General features: G+C 40.3%; 1 protein-coding gene across 1 annotated transcript; it reads right to left on the reverse strand.

The window, feature by feature from the left end:
* Positions 1–4721: 4721 nt before the first annotated feature.
* Positions 4722–19059, reverse strand: CMTM2 (CKLF like MARVEL transmembrane domain containing 2). Its single transcript, XM_010985750.3, has 4 exons — positions 18814–19059; positions 18522–18680; positions 5399–5500; positions 4722–5038 (listed from the first exon to the last, which is right to left on the reverse strand). The coding sequence occupies exons 1-4, from the start codon at positions 19057–19059 to the stop codon at positions 4820–4822; spliced, it is 726 nt and encodes a 241-aa protein (XP_010984052.2). The 3' UTR covers positions 4722–4819.
* Between the last annotated feature and the right edge of the window lie 43 nt (positions 19060–19102).

The following is a 19102-nucleotide window of genomic DNA, read 5'->3' on the forward strand; positions in this document are numbered from 1 at the left end:
GCATTATGTTTTTTCTTACTTTTATTCTTTTTTAGCAAGTGTTTCTCAGTGGTAATTTTGGTGTCATTACCTGCAAAAAAAAAGTCTTTTATTTGCCTTCCCACTTAATTGCTAGTTCCCTCCAAACTTTCTAATATCCAGGGTGACTTTTGATCTTTGGTTTTGTCTTCTTTTCAGGAACATCTTTGTGCTGTTTCTCTCCCTTTGAAAACTTTCAGATTTTTCTCTTCTTATCCCCAAGATAAGGTGGTGAGGATCCTTTTCCAGTAAACCTGCTCACCACTAGGTGGCCCCTTTCCATCAGAAGGCTAGCTTTTCTATAACCGAATGCTTTCCTATTGTATCTGGTTGTTTTCTTCCCTCTCTGTTCTTGCCTTCTGGGGTCCTTTTGAGATGGTTGTTGAACCTCTTGGATTTAGCCTGTCTTTCTTATTTCTTCTAAAATAGTCTTCTTGCCTTTTTGCTGTACTTCGTGGGAGATTTCTTCGACTTTATTTTCCTGATCACTATTTTTCCATTTTATTGAACCCTTCTGTTAAATTTTAAAATCTGTCATAGTTCCCCCACCCACCAAAGAACTATTGTTAGCTTATTGCCCTTTCTACAGTCTCTCTCATGCTTTAAGGACCCAGCATCCATCTTTATTCTGAGTGTACTAGTTAGGGATTTTCAGGATCTGTAGGTGATTTGCCCATTCCCAGGCTGTTCCTGGCAGATGCATACCTGGTGTAGTTTTGCTCTGAAGGGGCATCTTCCTGCAGTCTGTGGTGACCACATGCCTGACCTGGGGTCCCCTTCTCAGCATGACAACTGGCTGCCTGCAGTCATGGTCAGCTTCACTTCATGACTTTTCTTCTCATGTGTGGAGAAACTGCCTGCTTCAGAGAGCTGCCCCCAGGGGTTGAGCGGAGTGGCCAAAGTAGTTTAGCAAGGCCCACCCTTTTCCACTGGGTTCTGAGCACAGTCATATTTATATTACGCTTTTAGATAAAATTTACCTGTGATGAGACACACAGTATACAGTTGGATGTTTTGATCAGTGTATACACCTGTATAACCAGTTCCCCCAGTGAAGATGTAAAATTTCCTCATAATCCCCCAAGTTCCTTCCTTCCCCTTTGTAATAATTCCTATCCTCCACCTCCAGAGGCCACCACTGTTTCCATTTCTTTCACTATGTTTTCTGTTTTGTTTTTTTTTTGCCTTGAGGTATAGTTGATTTACAATATTATAATAGTTTCAGGTGTGCAAGTGATGGTATTTTTATAGTTTATACCCCATTTAAAGTTATTAGAAAATATTGTCTATATTCCTTGTGCTGTACAATATGTTCTTGTAGCTTAATTATTTTACTCATGGTAGTTCATACCTCTTAATCCTCTACCCCTATCTTGCCCCTTACCACTTCCCACCAATTGTTTTCTATATCTGTGAGTCTGTTTCTGTTTTGTGATATTTATTCATTTTATTTTTTAGACTCCACAGATAAGTGATAACATCTAGTACTTGTCTGTCTGCATCTGACTTATTTCATTAAGCACAATACCCTCCAGGACCAACTATGTTGTTGCAAATGGCACCATTTCATTCTTTTTTATGGCTGAGTAATACTCCATTGTATATATTCCACATCTTCTTTATCCATTTATCTGTTGATGGACACTTAGGTTGCTTCCATTATCTTGGCTATTGTAAATAATGGTGCTGTGAACACTGAGGTGCATGTATCTTTTTAAATTAGCATTCTTGTTGTCTTCAGATGTGTACCCAGGAGTGGAATTGCTGGATCATATGATAGTTCTATTTATTGATTTTTCATGAATCTCCATACTGTTTTCCATAGTGACTACACCAATTTACGTTTCCACCAACAGTGTATAAGGGTTCCCTTTTCTCCACATCCTTGCCAACATTTGTTATTTGTGTTTTTTTTTTTGATGGTCTTGTTAAAATTCTCTGTTCATCTGTTCTTTCCCCTAGTTCAGTTAGCATTTTTATTACGAATACTTTGAACTCTTTATCTGGTATATTATGTTACATTTTTTTCAGTTTTTTTTAATTTATGCTTTCATTTGAAACAAATTTATCTGTCTCTCATTTTGCTTCATTTTCTGTCTCTATGAAATTAGGTGAAACGTTTACCTATCCTGGTCTTGGGGGGGGGTCTGTCCTGTTGTGGGAGTGTCCCTGTGCAGTCTGTGTGTGCCCAGTGGCTTTGGTAGGAGAGCTGGATTTGAAATGAGCACGGGTCATGTCTTCCCCCAGGGTATGCTGTCAGCTGTCTCCCTGGTGGGAGATGGGGCTGGAGAGCCTGGTGTGAGCTAGGTTTCCTCTTATGCCCAGTGGCTGATACCACCTTATCGGGGGCGAGGGAGGGGCCCAGGATTCTAGAGCAGAAAACCTGAAGTTCATGTTCCCTCTAAGTGTGTAATCTCCCTCCTCCCAGCATTGGCACCTTCTCCCCAGAGGGGAAGAGTATTGAAGAATGAGGGGCCAGAGTGGGCACTTGACATGGGCCAAGGCACACGCAGGAGCAGTGGTGGGAAACTGGCTAGAGCCCTGGGAAGTTCCAGTCTGCTTCCTCGGCCTTGGCCTTGGTCCCAGGAGGAGTAAGCATGCATGTGTGCACTCTTCACAAGTGGAGCCTAGGTTTCTTACAGTCCTCTTGTTAGTCCCAGTAGTTTTTTAACCAGGTAAGGGAACTCGTCCTCCTGGTGTCAGAGCCCAGGGCTGGGTGCCCAGTATGTGGTTTGAACTGCTCACTCTGCAGGGAGGATATCTGAACCTGTGTAATCCCCCTCCTCTTCTGTGTCCCCTCCCAGGGGTGCAGGTCTTGACCTGATTGCTTCTCTTCCCTTTCTACCCGACTCTGTGTGGAACTTTCTTTACAGCCTTGGTTGTATAAGAGTCTTTCTGCCAGTCTCCAGCTTGTTTTCCACGAGAGCTGCTGCACACGTAGATATGTTCATGGAGGAGCTCAGCATTCTCTGCCATCTTCATTTCCTTCCAGGCACTTCAGTCATGTTTTAGTTATGTTTTCAAATACTGAAAATTCAGGTTCTTTTCACATTGACTTTGAACGTCTTATACTTTTTTGCTCAGTCTGGATTTTCTGGTAATGTTATGACACCAAGAGAGCAAGAACCACCTCCGGAGGTTTCAGCTGTTCTGTTTCAGTGCTTTTGCTTCAATTTCATCTTTGTGCAGAGACCCTGAAGAGTGATATGCCTGTCTTTCCCTGTTCTTGAATTGCATAGAAATGGAATCATATGGTATGTCCTTTTGTGTCTGGCATCTTTCACTCAATATGATGTGAGATTCATCATATGAATCTTCTATTCGTCATATGAATCTTTTATTTTTGTCATTATCCATCATTGTGTTGTATCAGTAGCTTATTTTTTATTGCTGAGTAGTATTCCATTTTATGAATGTAGCAGTTTATCACCTTTTAAGTATTTGGCCTTTTCTAGCTTTTTGGCTGTTAAGAACATTCTAGTACATAATTCCTCTTGGTCTGAATACCTAGGAGAGGAATTCTAGACCACAGAGCAGGAGAATGTGCATTTTTGAGTCTTTCCCTATGATGTAACTCCCTCTAGTTGCTCCCACTTTCAGTAGGGTTGCCTCACTCTGACTGGCCTGAAGGGGGCAGTGTGGGTGCTGCAAAGGGAGTAGTGGGCCTTAAGGGTAGAGGTGCTGTGGCTGAGACCAGCAGCAGGGCATGGCCATCCCAAGTTTCACCAGATGCTGCCCCAGCTGCCCACCTTCCCACCTGAATGACAGGCAGCAGCCTCCTTCCAGCAGCACTCCCTTCTCAGCAGCAGTCAAGTGTGTGATCTTCTCCCTTTCTAAGCAGCCCCTGCACCTTCAAGGAATCCCAATGGCACTTAGGACAAAGGCCCAAGTTGTTATCATGGCTCCCAAGGCCCAGCAGACCCTGCCAGCCTGTCTCTCACATTGTCCCTGGCTGGGATGGGGTCTCCCCATTTGACCCACCGGCCCCCATCCCACCACACACACACAGACCTCATCCCAGCTCCTTATGCATTTGTTTGGAACCTCGCTTTCCTCTCATGAGGATGACCCTTCTCCTGCCGGGATGGCAGGACTGTCCAGTGAGAGTGGGGCCCTGACTGAGACCTGCATGTGAGAACTGTGGCTCTAGGGCCCACCTGAGATTAGCTCAGGGTCAGGGTCTCCCTGGAGACCCTGCAGGTCGAAGGCTGGCTGGCTATCTGTGAGGGAGCTGTCCCATCAGTTCCTCCTGTTCCCAGCCTGACTCCGGCTCTTGGAGACCTCAAGCCCTGACAACATGATCCCGCCCAAGTGCCCTTCAAATGAGGACCAACACTAAACTGCAGGGTAAGAGTAAGGAAGGCCAATGGCCTTATTTCTCTCACGGTGGCTACCTGGATGCTTTTTTAAAAAGTGAAACAAAAACATCGATGAGAACAAAATGCATCCTTTTGTTTTCCAGTCTCTCCTTTTCCTCCAGCCCCTTTGGCTGGTCAGTGTTGACAACTGGTGTCACCCACGCTTCTGGTTCCCCAAACCGTCCATGCCTGTGGGCACCTTCAGAGGCCCAGCTCCAGCCTCACCCTCTGCACCAAAACTTGTGGTTACTTTTGTTGAATGAACAAAATAACGTTTACATCAACTTTAAGCTTTACAATCCATTTAAGGAGAAATTTCTCTTCCAGGCAAAGGTGGTTGTTAAAATGGAAAAGAAGATCATTCTACAGAGAAGACAAGTTATACAGTGGAAATCTGTTTTGTTGTAAAATACACTGCCGTTTCCGATTGCGGGGACCCGGCCTCACTTCTTGCCTCCCTTGGCTGCTGGGGCTGCTGGGGCTGCTCCTTTATCCTTCCCCTTGTCTCCTTCCCCTGGTTTTCCCCCTTCCTTTGCCTTTTCACCCTCTTTTTCCTTTCCTGGAGGAATCAGCACATTCCTTCTGACCTTCTTGCCTTTGAAGTGTTTTCTTTGAAGACATACATCGATTAAAGCAAAAAGTCCAGCCACACCAATAAGGACCTGGAAAACAAAAGAACCCTCGAAACTGTTGCTTTTCATTCCAAAGCTGTCTTAGTTCCTTCCCGGCTCTGACTCGTCCATGGGTGCTGTTTAACCTCTTCCGCTGTCCCCTCAAGCTCCCAGACCCAGAGCGGCTCTGTGTTTGCTCCTCCCCTCCCCTTCGATGAGGAAGCCATTGGCTGGGCTGGCTCCCTAGACATCGTATCCATTCGAATGGCCTCTCCACTGGAAACACTGACCAACTTTACTTTTAAACTTTGCTTGGATCTTGGGATCCTTTTCCTTAAAACAGAGGAGGCTAACCATTCTCCAAAAGTGGTGATTTCTGAACAAATTAACAGCCCAATGTGAAAGACTCACCACAGCAATAACGTAGTGCAGTGGCATGGTTTGCCGACTTGTCACAGCAAAGTACACGGCCCACCCAAGGAAGCCGCAGGCAAACAGGTCGTTGAGAAGGTCCTGAAAGCGTGGGAGAGATAAGCCAGCATGAAAAGGAGCCGAGGCCCCGCCAACACCGGACCTGGCCTAGCTTCCTCCAAAGGGAGTGGTTTTCAAAATTCTGCCTGATTTTAGAAACATGTACAGGAAGATGAATATTTACTGGGCTAAGCGGACATGCCTCTGACCGCCCCCAGCTGGACTGAGTTGAGAAACAAAGCCCAAGATGCTTAACTGCCTTTAGGGGCCACCCTGGCTACCATCTTATCTGTGAAACCACACATTTAGTGGCTATGTTGTTTCCCCCTCCCAGTGCTCACTTAAGTAACTATCCAACTTACTGACGTCCCTCTTGGGTACCACTTCACAGCCTCTTTATACTCTCAGGGCCAGCACTTCTTTCTGAATCCGGGGTGGGCTGTGTTGCTGGCAGGAGCTCTGTTGGACTCTGGTCCAACATTGGGAGCCTAGCAGCTGCTTCTTTACCCCCAGCCCTCCCTGTTCCCCCACCTTACTTGTTAGACAACACCCCCCCCCCGACCCCTGGCTTTGCAAGGCCTCACTACTTCTTTCATCATCAACCCTCCTTCCCATCCCTTGAGACCTCAGTCTTGCCCTTGCTCCAGATATGTTTCCCTTGGTAAGGTCCAGATGTTCTCAGACTGGGCAAAAGGGCTGTCTCTCACGCTGCCTTCCCTCGAGTACCACCCACCGTTGCTCCCTGGCACAGCCAAACTTAACTCAGGGTTGGCCAAACCATGGCCACAGTAAGCCGGCTTCCTCCCCATCATTCCAGGGGTGATGCTGGCCCAGAGCTTGTACATCCTCTCAGTCCTGTGGGCAGCAGCCGACCCTGCAGCGTTGGACAATGCCCACCTTTCCCCTTGGTTTCTCTGATGCCACTTTCTGCAGGTTGTCCTTCTCTGGTCACTTTGTCTCAGGCCTTCTCTTTTCCTTTTTAATGTTTTGAATTTTAATACATTTCAAACATATAGAAAATAATAGGCCGTCCCATCCTCACCCCTACCTCCATCAGCCATGAATCACTGAGATTAAACAGATGTTAACATCTTGCAATATTTGCCTGAGGACTCTCAATAAAAAAGTCAAAAAAAAAAAAAAAAACCCCAAAAACAAAAAAACACTTTTTTTCCATCCCCTTTCCCGCCTCCTACATGTGTTCCAAGTCAATGGGTAGCTTTCCTAAGTGTGTATTAGTATTTTCCTCCATATTGTATATTCACTCACAATATACAATATTTTATGTTTCAAAAATGTAAATAAAAGATGTATCTTATAGCATGTGTTTTTTAAATTTTTAAAACTTAACCAAGTTTTTGAGATTTACCCATTTTCAGAAATAGAGATTGAAATCATTAACTTTAGCTGATGTATTCTACTGCATGAAGAAACGAAACTAGAGGCACTGGAGTGTTTTTACTGTTTAGAAAATTATTATTGCCAACTGTGCCCACAGTGAACACTCTTGTCTGAGCCTCCCGTGCGCATCTTTCCTCATCGAAGTATTGCCCAGGTCTCTCTAAAGTGCTTGGGCCAGCATCCACTCCCACCAGCCACGTACGTATAGGGGCTCTGGTTTCCCATGTACCTGCCAAGGTCCAGGATGACCAGGCTGATTTATTTTTGCCCATCTGGTGAGTCGAAATAGGACCTTGTTGTTTTAACTTTCAGGTTGCTGGTTTTAAAAATGAAGTGTTTTAAAAAACACGTTTTAGGCATTTGGATTTCCTGCCTGTACCTACCTCTTACCCCATTTTTCTACTGGCTTGTATAAAAATTTTTGTTTATGATGTTTTCTGTTATAAAGTTTAATTTTAATGGTATACACAGTTTCTCCTTCTCTTTCTCATAGTCCCAAGAACATTTATTAAATATTCCCTTCAGCTGTGTTATGCCACCTCTATCATATGTCAAGTTGTCATAAGTATGTATCTATTTCTGAGTTTTCTTTTTTATTCCTGTATTGGTTTGCTCAGGCTGCCATAACAAAATGCCACAGACTGGGTGGCTTAAACAACAGACATTTATTTTCCCATAGTTCTGGAGACCTGAAGTCTATGATCAGAGTGCCATCAAATTCAGTTTCTGGTGAGGACTCTTCCTGGTTTGCAGATGGCTGCCTTCTCACCATTGCCTCACATGGCCTTTCCATGATGGGCAAGGTGGGGGTGGGGAGGAGGTAGAGGGAGAGACAGACCTCTCTTGTCCTTTCTTATAGGGACACTAATCCTATTAAAGCAGGGCCCCACCTTTACGGCCTCATTTAATTTTTTTTTAATTGAAGCATAGTCAGTTTACAATGTTGTGTCAGTTTCTGGCGGACAGCATGATAGTGCATACATATACATAGACATTCATTTTCATATTCCTTTTCACTATAGGTTACTGCAAGATTGAATATGGTTCCCTGTGCTCTACCGTATAAACTTGCTGTTTATTTTATATATAGAAGTTAGCATATGCAAGTCTCAAACTCCCAATTTATCCCTTCCCTCCCCTTTTCCCCCTGGTAACCATAAATTTGTCTTCTATGTCTGTGAGTGTGTTTCTATTTTGTAAATAAGTACTTTTGTCTTTTTAAGATTCCAAATATAAGTGATATCATATGGTATTTTTCTTTCTCTTTCTGGCTCACTTCACTTAGAATGTCAATCTCCAGGTCCATCCATGTTGCTGCATATGGGATTTTTTATGGCTGAGTAGTATTCCATTGTATAAATATACCATAACTTCTTTATCCAGTCATCTGTTGATTGGCCTCATTTAATCTTTTTTTTATACATTTTTTATTGATTTATAATCACTTTACAATGTTGTGTCAAATGGCCTCATTTAATCTTAATTACTACTTTGGAGGGCCCATCTGCAAGTACAGCCACACTGGGGGCTGGGATTTCAACACATGAATTTTGGGAGTACACAAACATTCAGTCCATTACAATTCCATTAGTCCTTTTGTCAATCCCTGGGCTAGTACCAAAGCTTTATAGTAATTCTGGTATCTCATTGGGTGAGTCCATCCTTGTAGTTCCTTTTATTCCTCCATAAGAATTTTAGAATCACCTTGCAGAGTTCCACAAACAACCTCTGTTAGGTTGAAATTTTATTTAATGTATAGATTACTTTGGAATGAAATGGCCATCTTTATGATAGTAACTTCACATCTTTAATGTGGTATATTTCTCCACTTAGATTTTTCTTTTATGTCCATTGACAAAATGTCATCCTATGTAAAGTTTTACAATCTTTGAACAGGTTTATTCTCAGACACCTTGCTGTTTTAAATGGTTTCTTTCAAAAGCCACATTTTCTCATTATTTGTGGCTAGTATTCAGGAACACTTGTTTCTGTTTCTCATAACCTTGTGGAACTCAATCTAATAATTTGACTGTATGTTCTCTTGGATTTTCGGTGTAGAGAATCATATTACCAGTGAGTAACACTAGTTCCTCCTTCCCAGTCCACATACTTATTTTCTTGTCACTTTGTACTAAGATGGCCAGCACAATGCTGAACAGAAGTGGGAACAGTAGGCATCTTCAAGGAAATGCCTCTAACGTTTTACCACGAAATGCAATGTTATTTTAGGTTTGGGTAGTTATCTTTCATTAAGTTAAGGAAGTTCCCTTTTCTCCCTGTTTGCAAAGAGTTTTCTGAAAATTAGTATTGACTGTTACTAAATAGTTTTTCTGCAGCTTATGAGATGATTAAATGGTTTTCTCCTTTAAATAAAAGATGGTGAATTATGTTAACAGGATTTTGAGACTAAACCCCTTTACATTCTTGGAAGATGCTCTGCTTGATAATGAGGTACTCTTTGCTTATATATTACTTGATTTAGTTTGCTAATATTTTACTTAGAATTTTTATGTCTATATTCAAATAATATAGGCCTATAGTTTACTTTCTTTATCATGTCTGTTTTTTTCCTAATAAGGTTTAAAAAAATTTTTTTTATTGAAGTATAGTTGATTTACAATGTTATGTTAGTTTCAGGTGTACCACAAAGTGAATCAGTTATGTGTGTGTGTGTGTGTGTGTGTATGTTCTTTTTCAGATTCTTTTCCATTATAGGCTATTACAAGATACTGAATATAGTTCCCTGTGCTATACAGTAGGCCCTTATTGGTTATCTTTTTTATATATATTAATCCCAAACTCCTAATTTATCCTTTCCCATATCTTTCCCCTTTGGTAACCGTAAGTTTGTTTTTCTATGTCTGTGAGTCTACTTCTGTTTTGTAAATAAGTTCATTTGTGTTATTTTTTTAGATTCCACATATAATTGATATATGGTATTTGTCTTTCTCTGTCTGACCTACTTCACTTAGTATGATAATCTCTAGGTCCATCCATGTTGCTGCAAATGGCAGTATTTTATTCTTTTTTAGTGGCTGAGTAATATAACACTGTGTATATGTGTGCATGTATACACACATACACACACACACAACTTCTTTATCCAGTCATCTGTTAATGGACATTTACATTGCTTCTGTCTTGGCTATTGTAAATAGTGCTGCTATGAACATTGGGGTGCATGTACCTTTCGAATTGGAGTTTTCTCCAGATATATGCCTAGGAGTGGGACTGCTGGATCATGCGGTAACTCTATTTTTAGTTTTTTAAGGAAATCTGCATACTGTTCTCCATAGTGGCTGCACCAGTTTACATTCTCCACCAACAGTGAAGGAGGGTTCCCTTTCTTCCACACCCTCTCCAGCATTTATTATTTGCAGACTTTTTGATATAGCCATTCTGACTGGTGTAAGGTGATACCTCACTGTAGTTTTGATTTGCATCTCTCTAATAATTAGTGATATTGAGCATCTTTTCATGTGCTTGTTGGCCAACTCATGTCTGGTTTTAGGATCAAAGCCTTTTCAGATGGTACAACATATTATAAAGCACCCCCCTTTTTTTTGAAGAGCAAAAAGGGGCAGACCAATGGAACTGAATATGAGGCCTAGAAATGAACCCTGCATATGAAATTTTAGCATTTAACAAAAATGCCATTTCAAATCTGGGGAAAAGATGTACTATTCAATAAATGAATAAATTGAATGATAGGGTAGAATAGCTGGAGAGCCATCAGGATATAAAGCTGGAGCCATGGTTCACACCATATACAAAAATGACTCCAAATAAATCAAAAGATTTAAATGTAAAAAATGAAACAAGTGCCAGATGAAAAATGGGTGAATTATTTTATAACCTGTTTTTCTACTTCTTTTTGAGTCAATTTTTGTACCTCATATATTTTTCTAGATTAACTGTTACATTCCAGTTTATTGACATAAAAATTCATATTTTCCTTGTGATCTTTAAAATCTCTTCTTTATTCTAATATTTTTCTTTGTTCTCTTTTTTCTTGAGGCTTATCTCCTTTGTTAGTCTTTAAAAATTAAAAAAAAAATTTTTTTTTGGTGGGAGGTAATTAGGTTTATTTATTTATTTATTTTTAGAGGAAGTACTGAGGATTGAACCTAGGACCTCATGCATGCTAAGCATGCACTCTACCACTGGAGCTATACTCTCCCCTAGTAGTCTTTTTAAAGAATTAGATTTTGGTTTTATTCGTCCTCACTATGGATCTTGTTTCCTATTTCATTAATTTTAGCTCTTACATTTGACATTGACTTCTTAATTCCATCTTTTTGGTTCTGTTTGGTATCTTCTTGAGATACATATTTGAATTGTTAATTTTCATTCTTTTCATCTAATTATACAGGTTTGAACTTGAATTGTTTAGCTGCATCCTACACACAGTATTTGCAAATATGACATATAATTAAATCAACCCCCTATGTTTGGGGGAAAACATTAGATTTCCTTACAAATACATAAAGATATAAATTTTTACTGACTGATTTCTAATTATATTGCATTGAAGTTAGAGAATGCAGTCTGTATTATATTAGTTCTTTGTTATTTGTTTCTATGTGCTTTGTGGTTTCATTGAGGTTAGTTTTAATTTATAATTGTTCCAAGTGTTCTTTGAAAAGAATACATAGCCTTTTATTCTTGGGTGTAGGTTTTTATATGTTTTATATGTGTCAGTGGATCAAGCCATCAATTACTGAGGGATGTATGTTAAAATCTTCCACTATGGTTCCTATTTGTCAATTCTTCTTTGTAGTTAAGTCCATTTTTGTCTTTTATATTTTGGGGGCTATACTGGTAGGTGCATACAAGTTCAGAATTGTTACATGTAGTGAGCCTCTTTATATATTTATTTTTTAAAACACAAAATTTGTTTAATCTGGTAGTAAAGTTATGCTGGCTTTCTTTTAGTTAGTTCTTAATTTTTCCATCTCTTATAACCTTTCTCCACATGCCCTGTAATTTAGTACATTGCTGGATTAAAAAAAAGTATTTTTAGAGTCCTTTGTCTTTTAAATCAAGAATATAGTCCATTTGTATTTGTCATAATTTATGATATATTTGGATTTATGTCTACCATTTTTTTCTATTTAACATAAATCACAGATTCCTTTTATATTTCCCTTCTGTCGAGTCAATTCTTTTATTCTCTTTTCACCCTTTCTCCTCAATAGGTTTGATGTTATATCTCCTGGAATTCTATTTGTTAGCAAAATAGTATTATGTTTTAATATACACATATATATATTTTTTGTTTGTTTGTTTTTTTGAGGAGGGAGGTAATTAGGTTTATTTATTTATTTATGTTTAGAGGAGGTAGTGCAGGTTGAACTCAGGACTTTGTGCATGCTAAGCATGCTCTCTACCACTTGAGCTATACCCTCCCGCTATGTTTTAATACAGTAATGCTAATAGGATTACCAAATGCCCCCTGAATCAAGGACTTTTAATTATCATCGGATACTACCACTGTGGTCTTCCATGTTACTGTGCTGCTACTGTTCTAGTTCCACATTGTTTTAGTGTTCTCTCCCCAGATAAGCTACTAATAGTTTTTTAAAAACCAAGCAACCTCTGTCTTAATGTTAAGTCAATCTACAAAGGTACTAGGTCCTTTGCTTACTGTTCCTTTTTTACATTGCAAACATTTCTTTTGGGTTTAATTTCCCTCTTCCTTAAGTCTTTCAGTAGTTCCTTCAGTGACGGTCAATGAAAGGAAATCTTACTTTCTTTGTCTAGTAGAGTCTTTCACTCTTTTCACTTCAGCCCTTCAAAGAAACTATTCCATTGTTTTCTGGCAACTTTTATTGTTGATGAAAAATATGAATTTAGTCTAACAGTTTGAGCTTTCTTTTTTAAGGTAAATTGTCTTTTCCATTGGTTTGATTTTAAGTTTTCCTTTGTCTCTGATGATCAGCTGTGCCTCTATGATCAGCTGTGCCTCTATGACATGTCTAGGTGTAGTTTTATTTTTATTTAATCTTCTTGGTCCTTCTTTGAGAATTCATGTCTTTAATTAAGTCTAATATTGATTAGACTAGGTTCTTTTTAGGTTACTATTTGCATAGAGTATCTTTTTATACTTTCACTTTCAACCTATTTGTATCTTTGGATGTAAAGTGACTCTCTTGTGATCCTAATATAGTAGGATCATGGACTATTTTTTTTTAATCCATTCTGATAAACTTTGCCTTTTAGTTAGTTGGAGAGTTTAATCCATGTATAATTTAAAATAATTACTGATAAGGACTTATTTGTCATTTGCTATTTATTTTTTATGTGTCATATCGTTTGGTTCCTCAGTATCTCCATTGCTGCCTTTTTTGCATTTAATTTTTTATAATATACCAATTTATTCCCCCCTCATTTCCTTTCTGTATATTTTTTAATTTTTTTTTTTTTGGTTGGGGGAGATAGATTTATTTATTTTTAGAGGAGGTACTGAGGATTGAATCCAGGACCGTACACGCAAAGCATGTACTCTACTGCTTGAGCTATACCCTCCCCCTTCCTTTCTCTATATATTTTAGTTAATTTCTTAGTGTTACCTCGGGGTTACAATTAATCTTAAATTTACAACAATCTAGTTTGAATTGATATCAGCTTAGCTTCAATAGTACACAAAAACTCATTATTATTGTAGCACATTATATCTTCATACACTGTGGCCCATTAACATAGATTTACAACAATTGTTTTATGCATTTCCCCTTCAAATCATATCAGAGAAGAAAAAGGAGTTACAAGCCAAAAATACATTAATACTAGCTTTTATATTTGCCTATGTACTTACCTTTACTAGTGTTACTTCTTTTATGCTTCAAGATACTGTCTAGTGTCCTCTCACTTAAGCCTGGAGGACTCCCTTGAGTACTTCTTGTAGGGCAGGTGTACTAGCAACAAATTCCCTCAACTTTTATTTATATGGGCATATCTTAATTTCTCCTTTATTTTTGAAAGGTACATTTTGGAGGATAATTTCAAATTTGAAGGATACTGTATTCATTTCTTGGGATTGCCACTTGGGTAGCTCAGAAGAACATAAATTTATTGTCTTTCAGTTCTGGAGGCCAGAAGTCTGAAATTAAGATGTTGGCAGGCCCCTGCTGCCTCTAAAGGTGCTGAGTAATGACTGTTTGGGGCTTCTCTTCTAGCTTCTCATAGCTTCAGTCATTCCTTGGCTTGTCTTGCCTTCCTATCTTCTTCCTGTCTCTCTTCAAATTGTCTCTATATATGCCTCTATATATGTCTGTCCCTGTGTCAAATTTCTCCTTTTTATAAAGCCACTAGTCATCTTGCATTAGGGCCCACTCTGATAACCTCATCTTAACTAGACCATCTGCAAAGACCTTATGTCCAAATAAAGTCATATTCATAAGTACTGGGGGTTAGGACATCAACATATAGTAGGGGTAAATAATTAAACTCATAACAGGTAGCAAATTCAAAGGATAGAATTCTTGGTTGACAGTTGTTTTTTTCCTTCAAGGACTTTAACTACACCATTCCACTCCCTTGGGACTCCAGGGCTTCTGATGAGAAACTGGCTGTTAATCTTATAAAGGGTCCCTAGTACAAGATGAGTTGCTTCTCTCTTACAGCTTTCAAGACCTTCTCCTTGTCTTTGAACAGTTTGATTATAATGTGTCTCAGTATAGATCACTTTGAGTTCATCCTACTTGGTGCTTTTTGGATGTGTAGTCTCATATCTTTTACCAAATGTGGGGGTTTTTTGCCCATTATTTCTCTGAATAATCTTTATGCCCCTTTCTCTCCTCTCCTTTTGGAACTCTACCTGTGTTAGTATGCTTGATTGTGTCCCACAGGTCTCTTAGGTTCTGTTCATTTTTTTCTTCATTCTTTTTTCTTTCTGTTCTTCAAACTGAATGGTCTCAATCAACCAATCTTCAGGTTCACTGATTCATTCTTCCGCCTGCTGAAATCTACTGTTAAACAACTCTAGTGAAATTTTCATTTCAGTGGTATTACTTTTCAGCTCCAGAATTTCTATTTGGTTTCTTTTTTAACTTCTATTTACTGACATTGTCTATTTGTTAATGAATTGTTCTCCTGGTTTCTTTTAGTTCTTTGAGCATTTTAAAGACAGATAATTTAAACTCTTCATCTAGTAAGTCTAATATCTGGGCTTCCTCAAGAACAGTCTCTATTAATATTTTTTTTCTGTGAATGGGCCACACTTCTTTCTTTGTATGCCTTATAATTCTTTGAAAACTGGGCATTTTGAATATTGTAACATAGTTACTCTGGAAACCACACTGCTTCTACTCCCCAGGGTTTGTTGTTGCTGCTTGTTGTGAGCTGTTTATATTTAATAATTTTTCCTAAACTATGTTTTGAAAGACTGTATTCTTTCTCTTGTGTGGCCACTTTAGTCTGTTTTTCATTAGCTTACTAGTCAGTTGCAATTTGATGGCAGTTTCCTTATATATCTGGAAACAAGTCTTTGCAGACTGGCTCTGTGTTGGGGCATTCCTTCAACACTCTCAGTTTTCATTTGCTGCTTGTGCAGAGCCTAGAGGTCAGTCAAAGGTGAAAGCTTAGGGTTTTTTCTGTGCCTGTGTCCAGCCCTGGGCGTGCGCAGTCCTCCTAGATTCCCTGGTATATGTGGGAGCTTTTCAAAGCTCTTAGTCCCCCATGCATCTCCTTCCCAAGCCTCTTCCTTCCCAAACTTCTTGTCTGTCTACTGCTTGGGAAACCTTGCCCCCGGTGGCTGTATTTAGTACGTATGCTTTTAAATGCTTTTGACAAATGCTATCTAGTAGGCTGCTTGTCTGAGAAAACTCTGAGGCAGGTGCAACAAAGCCAAGTCCCTGGCCAATCCCTCAGGAAGCCACCAGACAGGTCAAACACACAACCATAATTCTCTGGGAACAAGGTTGGTATTGTTCCCTCTCCCACCAGTGAGGAATGTGGTCAGGAATGTGGGTTATCTTCTTGGCCACTGACAAGCTGGGGAGTGAGGGAAGCAGGCAGTTTAAGTTAAAATGCCACAACTTTCTCTTACCAAAACTCAATAGCATTTTTATTCAATAAGTATTCTCTTGGTTTTTTTTTTTTTTAATTAGATTCCAGAGTTCTGAAAAAGTTGATTCTGATAGTTTTTGAGAGCTTAACCATTGCTTTAGTGGAAGGACAGAGATTTGGAGTTCCCTACTCTGCCATTTTTAGTGATGCTACTTTCATTAAATCTGGGGGGTTCTCGGTCACTATCACTTTGCATATTTCTTCCCCCTTCTCTTGAATGTCTTCTTCCAGAACACCTATTAGGCTTATGAAGGACTTTCTCATTCCTATTCTATGTTTCAACTTCTCTCTTTTGTATTTTCTCTCTCAGTACTATATGCTGGTAACTTCCCCATATCCTTCAGTTCACTAATTCTCCAGCTTTTGTCTGATATGCTCTTTAACCCATTTATTGCCATTTTTATTTCAATGACTATCTGTTTGATTCTAGACATTATATCTTGTACTTTAAAAAAAAAGATCTATTCTATCCTCATAATGTTTTATTCTTTTCTTAGGGCCTTTATCTGTGTCTTTATAATTTAAGTATATTTCAAATTATTTGCAGAAGTTCCTCTATGATTGCATTTTCTCAGGGTTCTAATCCTCCCATTTGCTATGTTTGCTGGCTCCTGATTCTTAGTCACAGGATTTTAGAATCAGGTGTTTTGCAGTTCTGAACTGTGATTTCATTTTTGACAACCCCCTCCCCTTCAACATACACACACCCCTGCACCTACCTTGTGAGAATCTCTTTATGCTTTGATTATGATTTTGCATTTGTTTCTGTCAGGAGTCCCATGGATTTCTCCAGAATACTATCAAATTGGGATCAATTTTTATGCCAATTCTCAGGCATTCAGTTTTTTAGGCTACATGAAGGTTTCTAGGCTGAAGGTAGGGAAAACTTATACCAAATCTGTACAAAGTGTAGGCTCAAGGTTCCTATTTCTCATGGTGGTCTTTTTTGTTTTTCTCTACTCAAAACTTGTGCAGAGATGAACATGCTTTCTTGTTCTTCTGTGTAGGAGAAAAGTGTGTTCTGTCTTTTCCCTTAGGGTGCAGTCTTTGCAGGGTGCTGGCCTTGTGCAGGGTTCTCAGTTCTAAATCCCCACTTTGCTTGAGACCAAAGCCTCATCTCCTAACTTGAGAGTGCATGAAAATTCACATTCTAAGTTTCTGGGTCATTCCCACCCACACAGAAGCACCTGATTTGATCACTGCTTCTGTCTTCCACTTTTGGCACCAGAGTTTCCCTCCTTTTTTTTTTTTTTTTTTTTTTTTTGCCAGTTTGGCCATTCAGTTAAAGCAATAGCTTTTACATTTCCCATAGTAGTTTTAGGTAAGTGCAGCAGGAGGATTTTTCAGGGTTAACTGATTTTTCATCTTGCTGGAACTGAAAGTATCTTCTCAAGCACCTTGGCTGGGAACATGTCCTTTGCCTGTCCCTTTACTTTGTCCTCTGCTTATTCCTTTCCCAAGAGTCTTAAACAGTTCTCCTCTCCTTTCTTCTGATACTGGTAGTCCTCACCCACCCAACTAAGACCTATCAATCCCTGGACCCTAATAACTTTAATAAGGAGGCAGGACAGAATGTAGTCAAGGACTCAGACTCAACTGACTATGCCAGGTTTGAATCCTTTTTCTGCCATGTACTACCTGAGTTACCTGGGGGCAAGTTACTTGGCCATGCTGAACCCATTTCATACACAAAGTGAGATAAACAGTGAGCACAGGGCTCTAGGGGCATGCTGGGAATGTGCAATAAATAAGTACAGGGCCTTGGATTAGTTGAAAGTTAGGTAGGTATGCTTTGTGATTACACAGGTAATGAGAAGGGGTTCAGGTCCATGAGTTCTCAGGCACAGAGTAAAGCACTCTACTTTCACCCCTCAAGAAAAATCCCACACAAGATTTTTAACTGTCTTCATGTTATAGATGAGGAAACAGAGTCTGGGAATGGTTGGGTAACTTTCCCAGCTCAGTCCCATTCCAATGGATTACTGCTTTGGGCTGAACATCCTTCTGGGTTTAACATCCCACACAGGGATAGTCAGTGGAGATCTGAGGCTGCTTTAGAAGTGATTTTTTTAAAAAATTCTCATTTTATTTTACTCATTTTTTTTCTTATTTGTTTGGAGGTGTGGGAGGAGGTAATTAGGTTTGTTTATTTATTTATTTATTTATAATGGCAGTATCTACCACTGAGTTATCCCCTCCCCCACCACTCATTTTTTCCTTTGAACCCTGGGGATGGGGTACCTTCAGGGTGATCTTTCCAGTCAGGTGTGATCTGGCACAGAGGTTGGAAGGGACTGCTGGTTGCTACACCTCTCCTGCGCCCAAGGAAAGCAAAATCTCAGGGAAACAAAGGCTCTTCCTTTAACTACCAGGTAAGAAAGAGGCCCCCCTGCCCTCAAGCTGGGCTTTTGGGAGGAGTTTTCTACCGAATTTTAGCTGCCCCTGCTCTGGCCCACCCAAAGGTGCTGAGCCCATGCCCAGGGCACAAATAAGGGATGTGAGGCCTATCTCTCTGTTCAGTCACTTTCCAGGTGTTAAGACACGTGTGTGAACGCACACCAGCTGCAGGCATTCCCCACCACCCCTCACTTACAGAAATTGGCCACAGGATGAAGGGCATGTATCTCTGGATGGCGAAGGTGTAGACAATGATGAAGAAGCAGAAGATGGACAACTCCATGGTGATGATGAGTGTCAGGAGAGGGTGCACAGTGGTGCCGGTGAACATTATCAGCGAACCTATTAGGCAGCCCTGCTGGGAGACAGGCACCTGAGCCACTGCCAAAGCTCAGCCTCTCTGGAGCCCCTCTGGAGCCCCCTGGAACAAGTTCCTTTTCCCTCTTCCCGTCCTTGGGCCCCTGCCCAGGGACACCAGCCCAACTTACCAAGCTCAGGATCTTGACTTCAGCGTGGCCCATAACCCAGAACTCTCTGTTGCTGTCCTTGAATTCCCACCTGTAGCGGCGACATCCTTTCCTCGTTCCCACCTCATCCTTGGGCTGCACCGACTTCGGCTTCTCCTCTTTCTTTTCCTCGGTCTTGGCCGCCGCAGGAGCGGGCTCCGCCGCCGCCGGTGCGGTCCCTGGGGCAGGTGCTGGCCCGGGTTTGCCCTTTTTGCCTTTGTCAGCCATGTTGGCGTGGGAGTCCTCAGCTTTTCACGGCCTGCCCAGTTTC

The sequence above is a fragment of the Camelus dromedarius genome, chromosome 9, assembly GCF_036321535.1.
Source record: "Camelus dromedarius isolate mCamDro1 chromosome 9, mCamDro1.pat, whole genome shotgun sequence".
Classification (NCBI taxonomy): Eukaryota; Metazoa; Chordata; class Mammalia; order Artiodactyla; family Camelidae; genus Camelus; species Camelus dromedarius.

Excerpts from the sequence above, each read along its gene's own strand:
- CMTM2 (XM_010985750.3), bottom strand. The coding sequence starts at position 19,059 with ATGGCTGACAAAGGCAAAAAGGGCAAACCCGGGCCAGCACCTGCCCCA. Across the intron at positions 5,501-18,521 it reads TCATCCTGTGGCCAATTTCT|GACCTTCTCAACGACCTGTT; the intron begins GTAAGTGAGGGG and ends CCACGCTTTCAG. Across the intron at positions 5,039-5,398 it reads TGCACTACGTTATTGCTGTG|GTCCTTATTGGTGTGGCTGG; the intron begins GTGAGTCTTTCA and ends TTTGTTTTCCAG.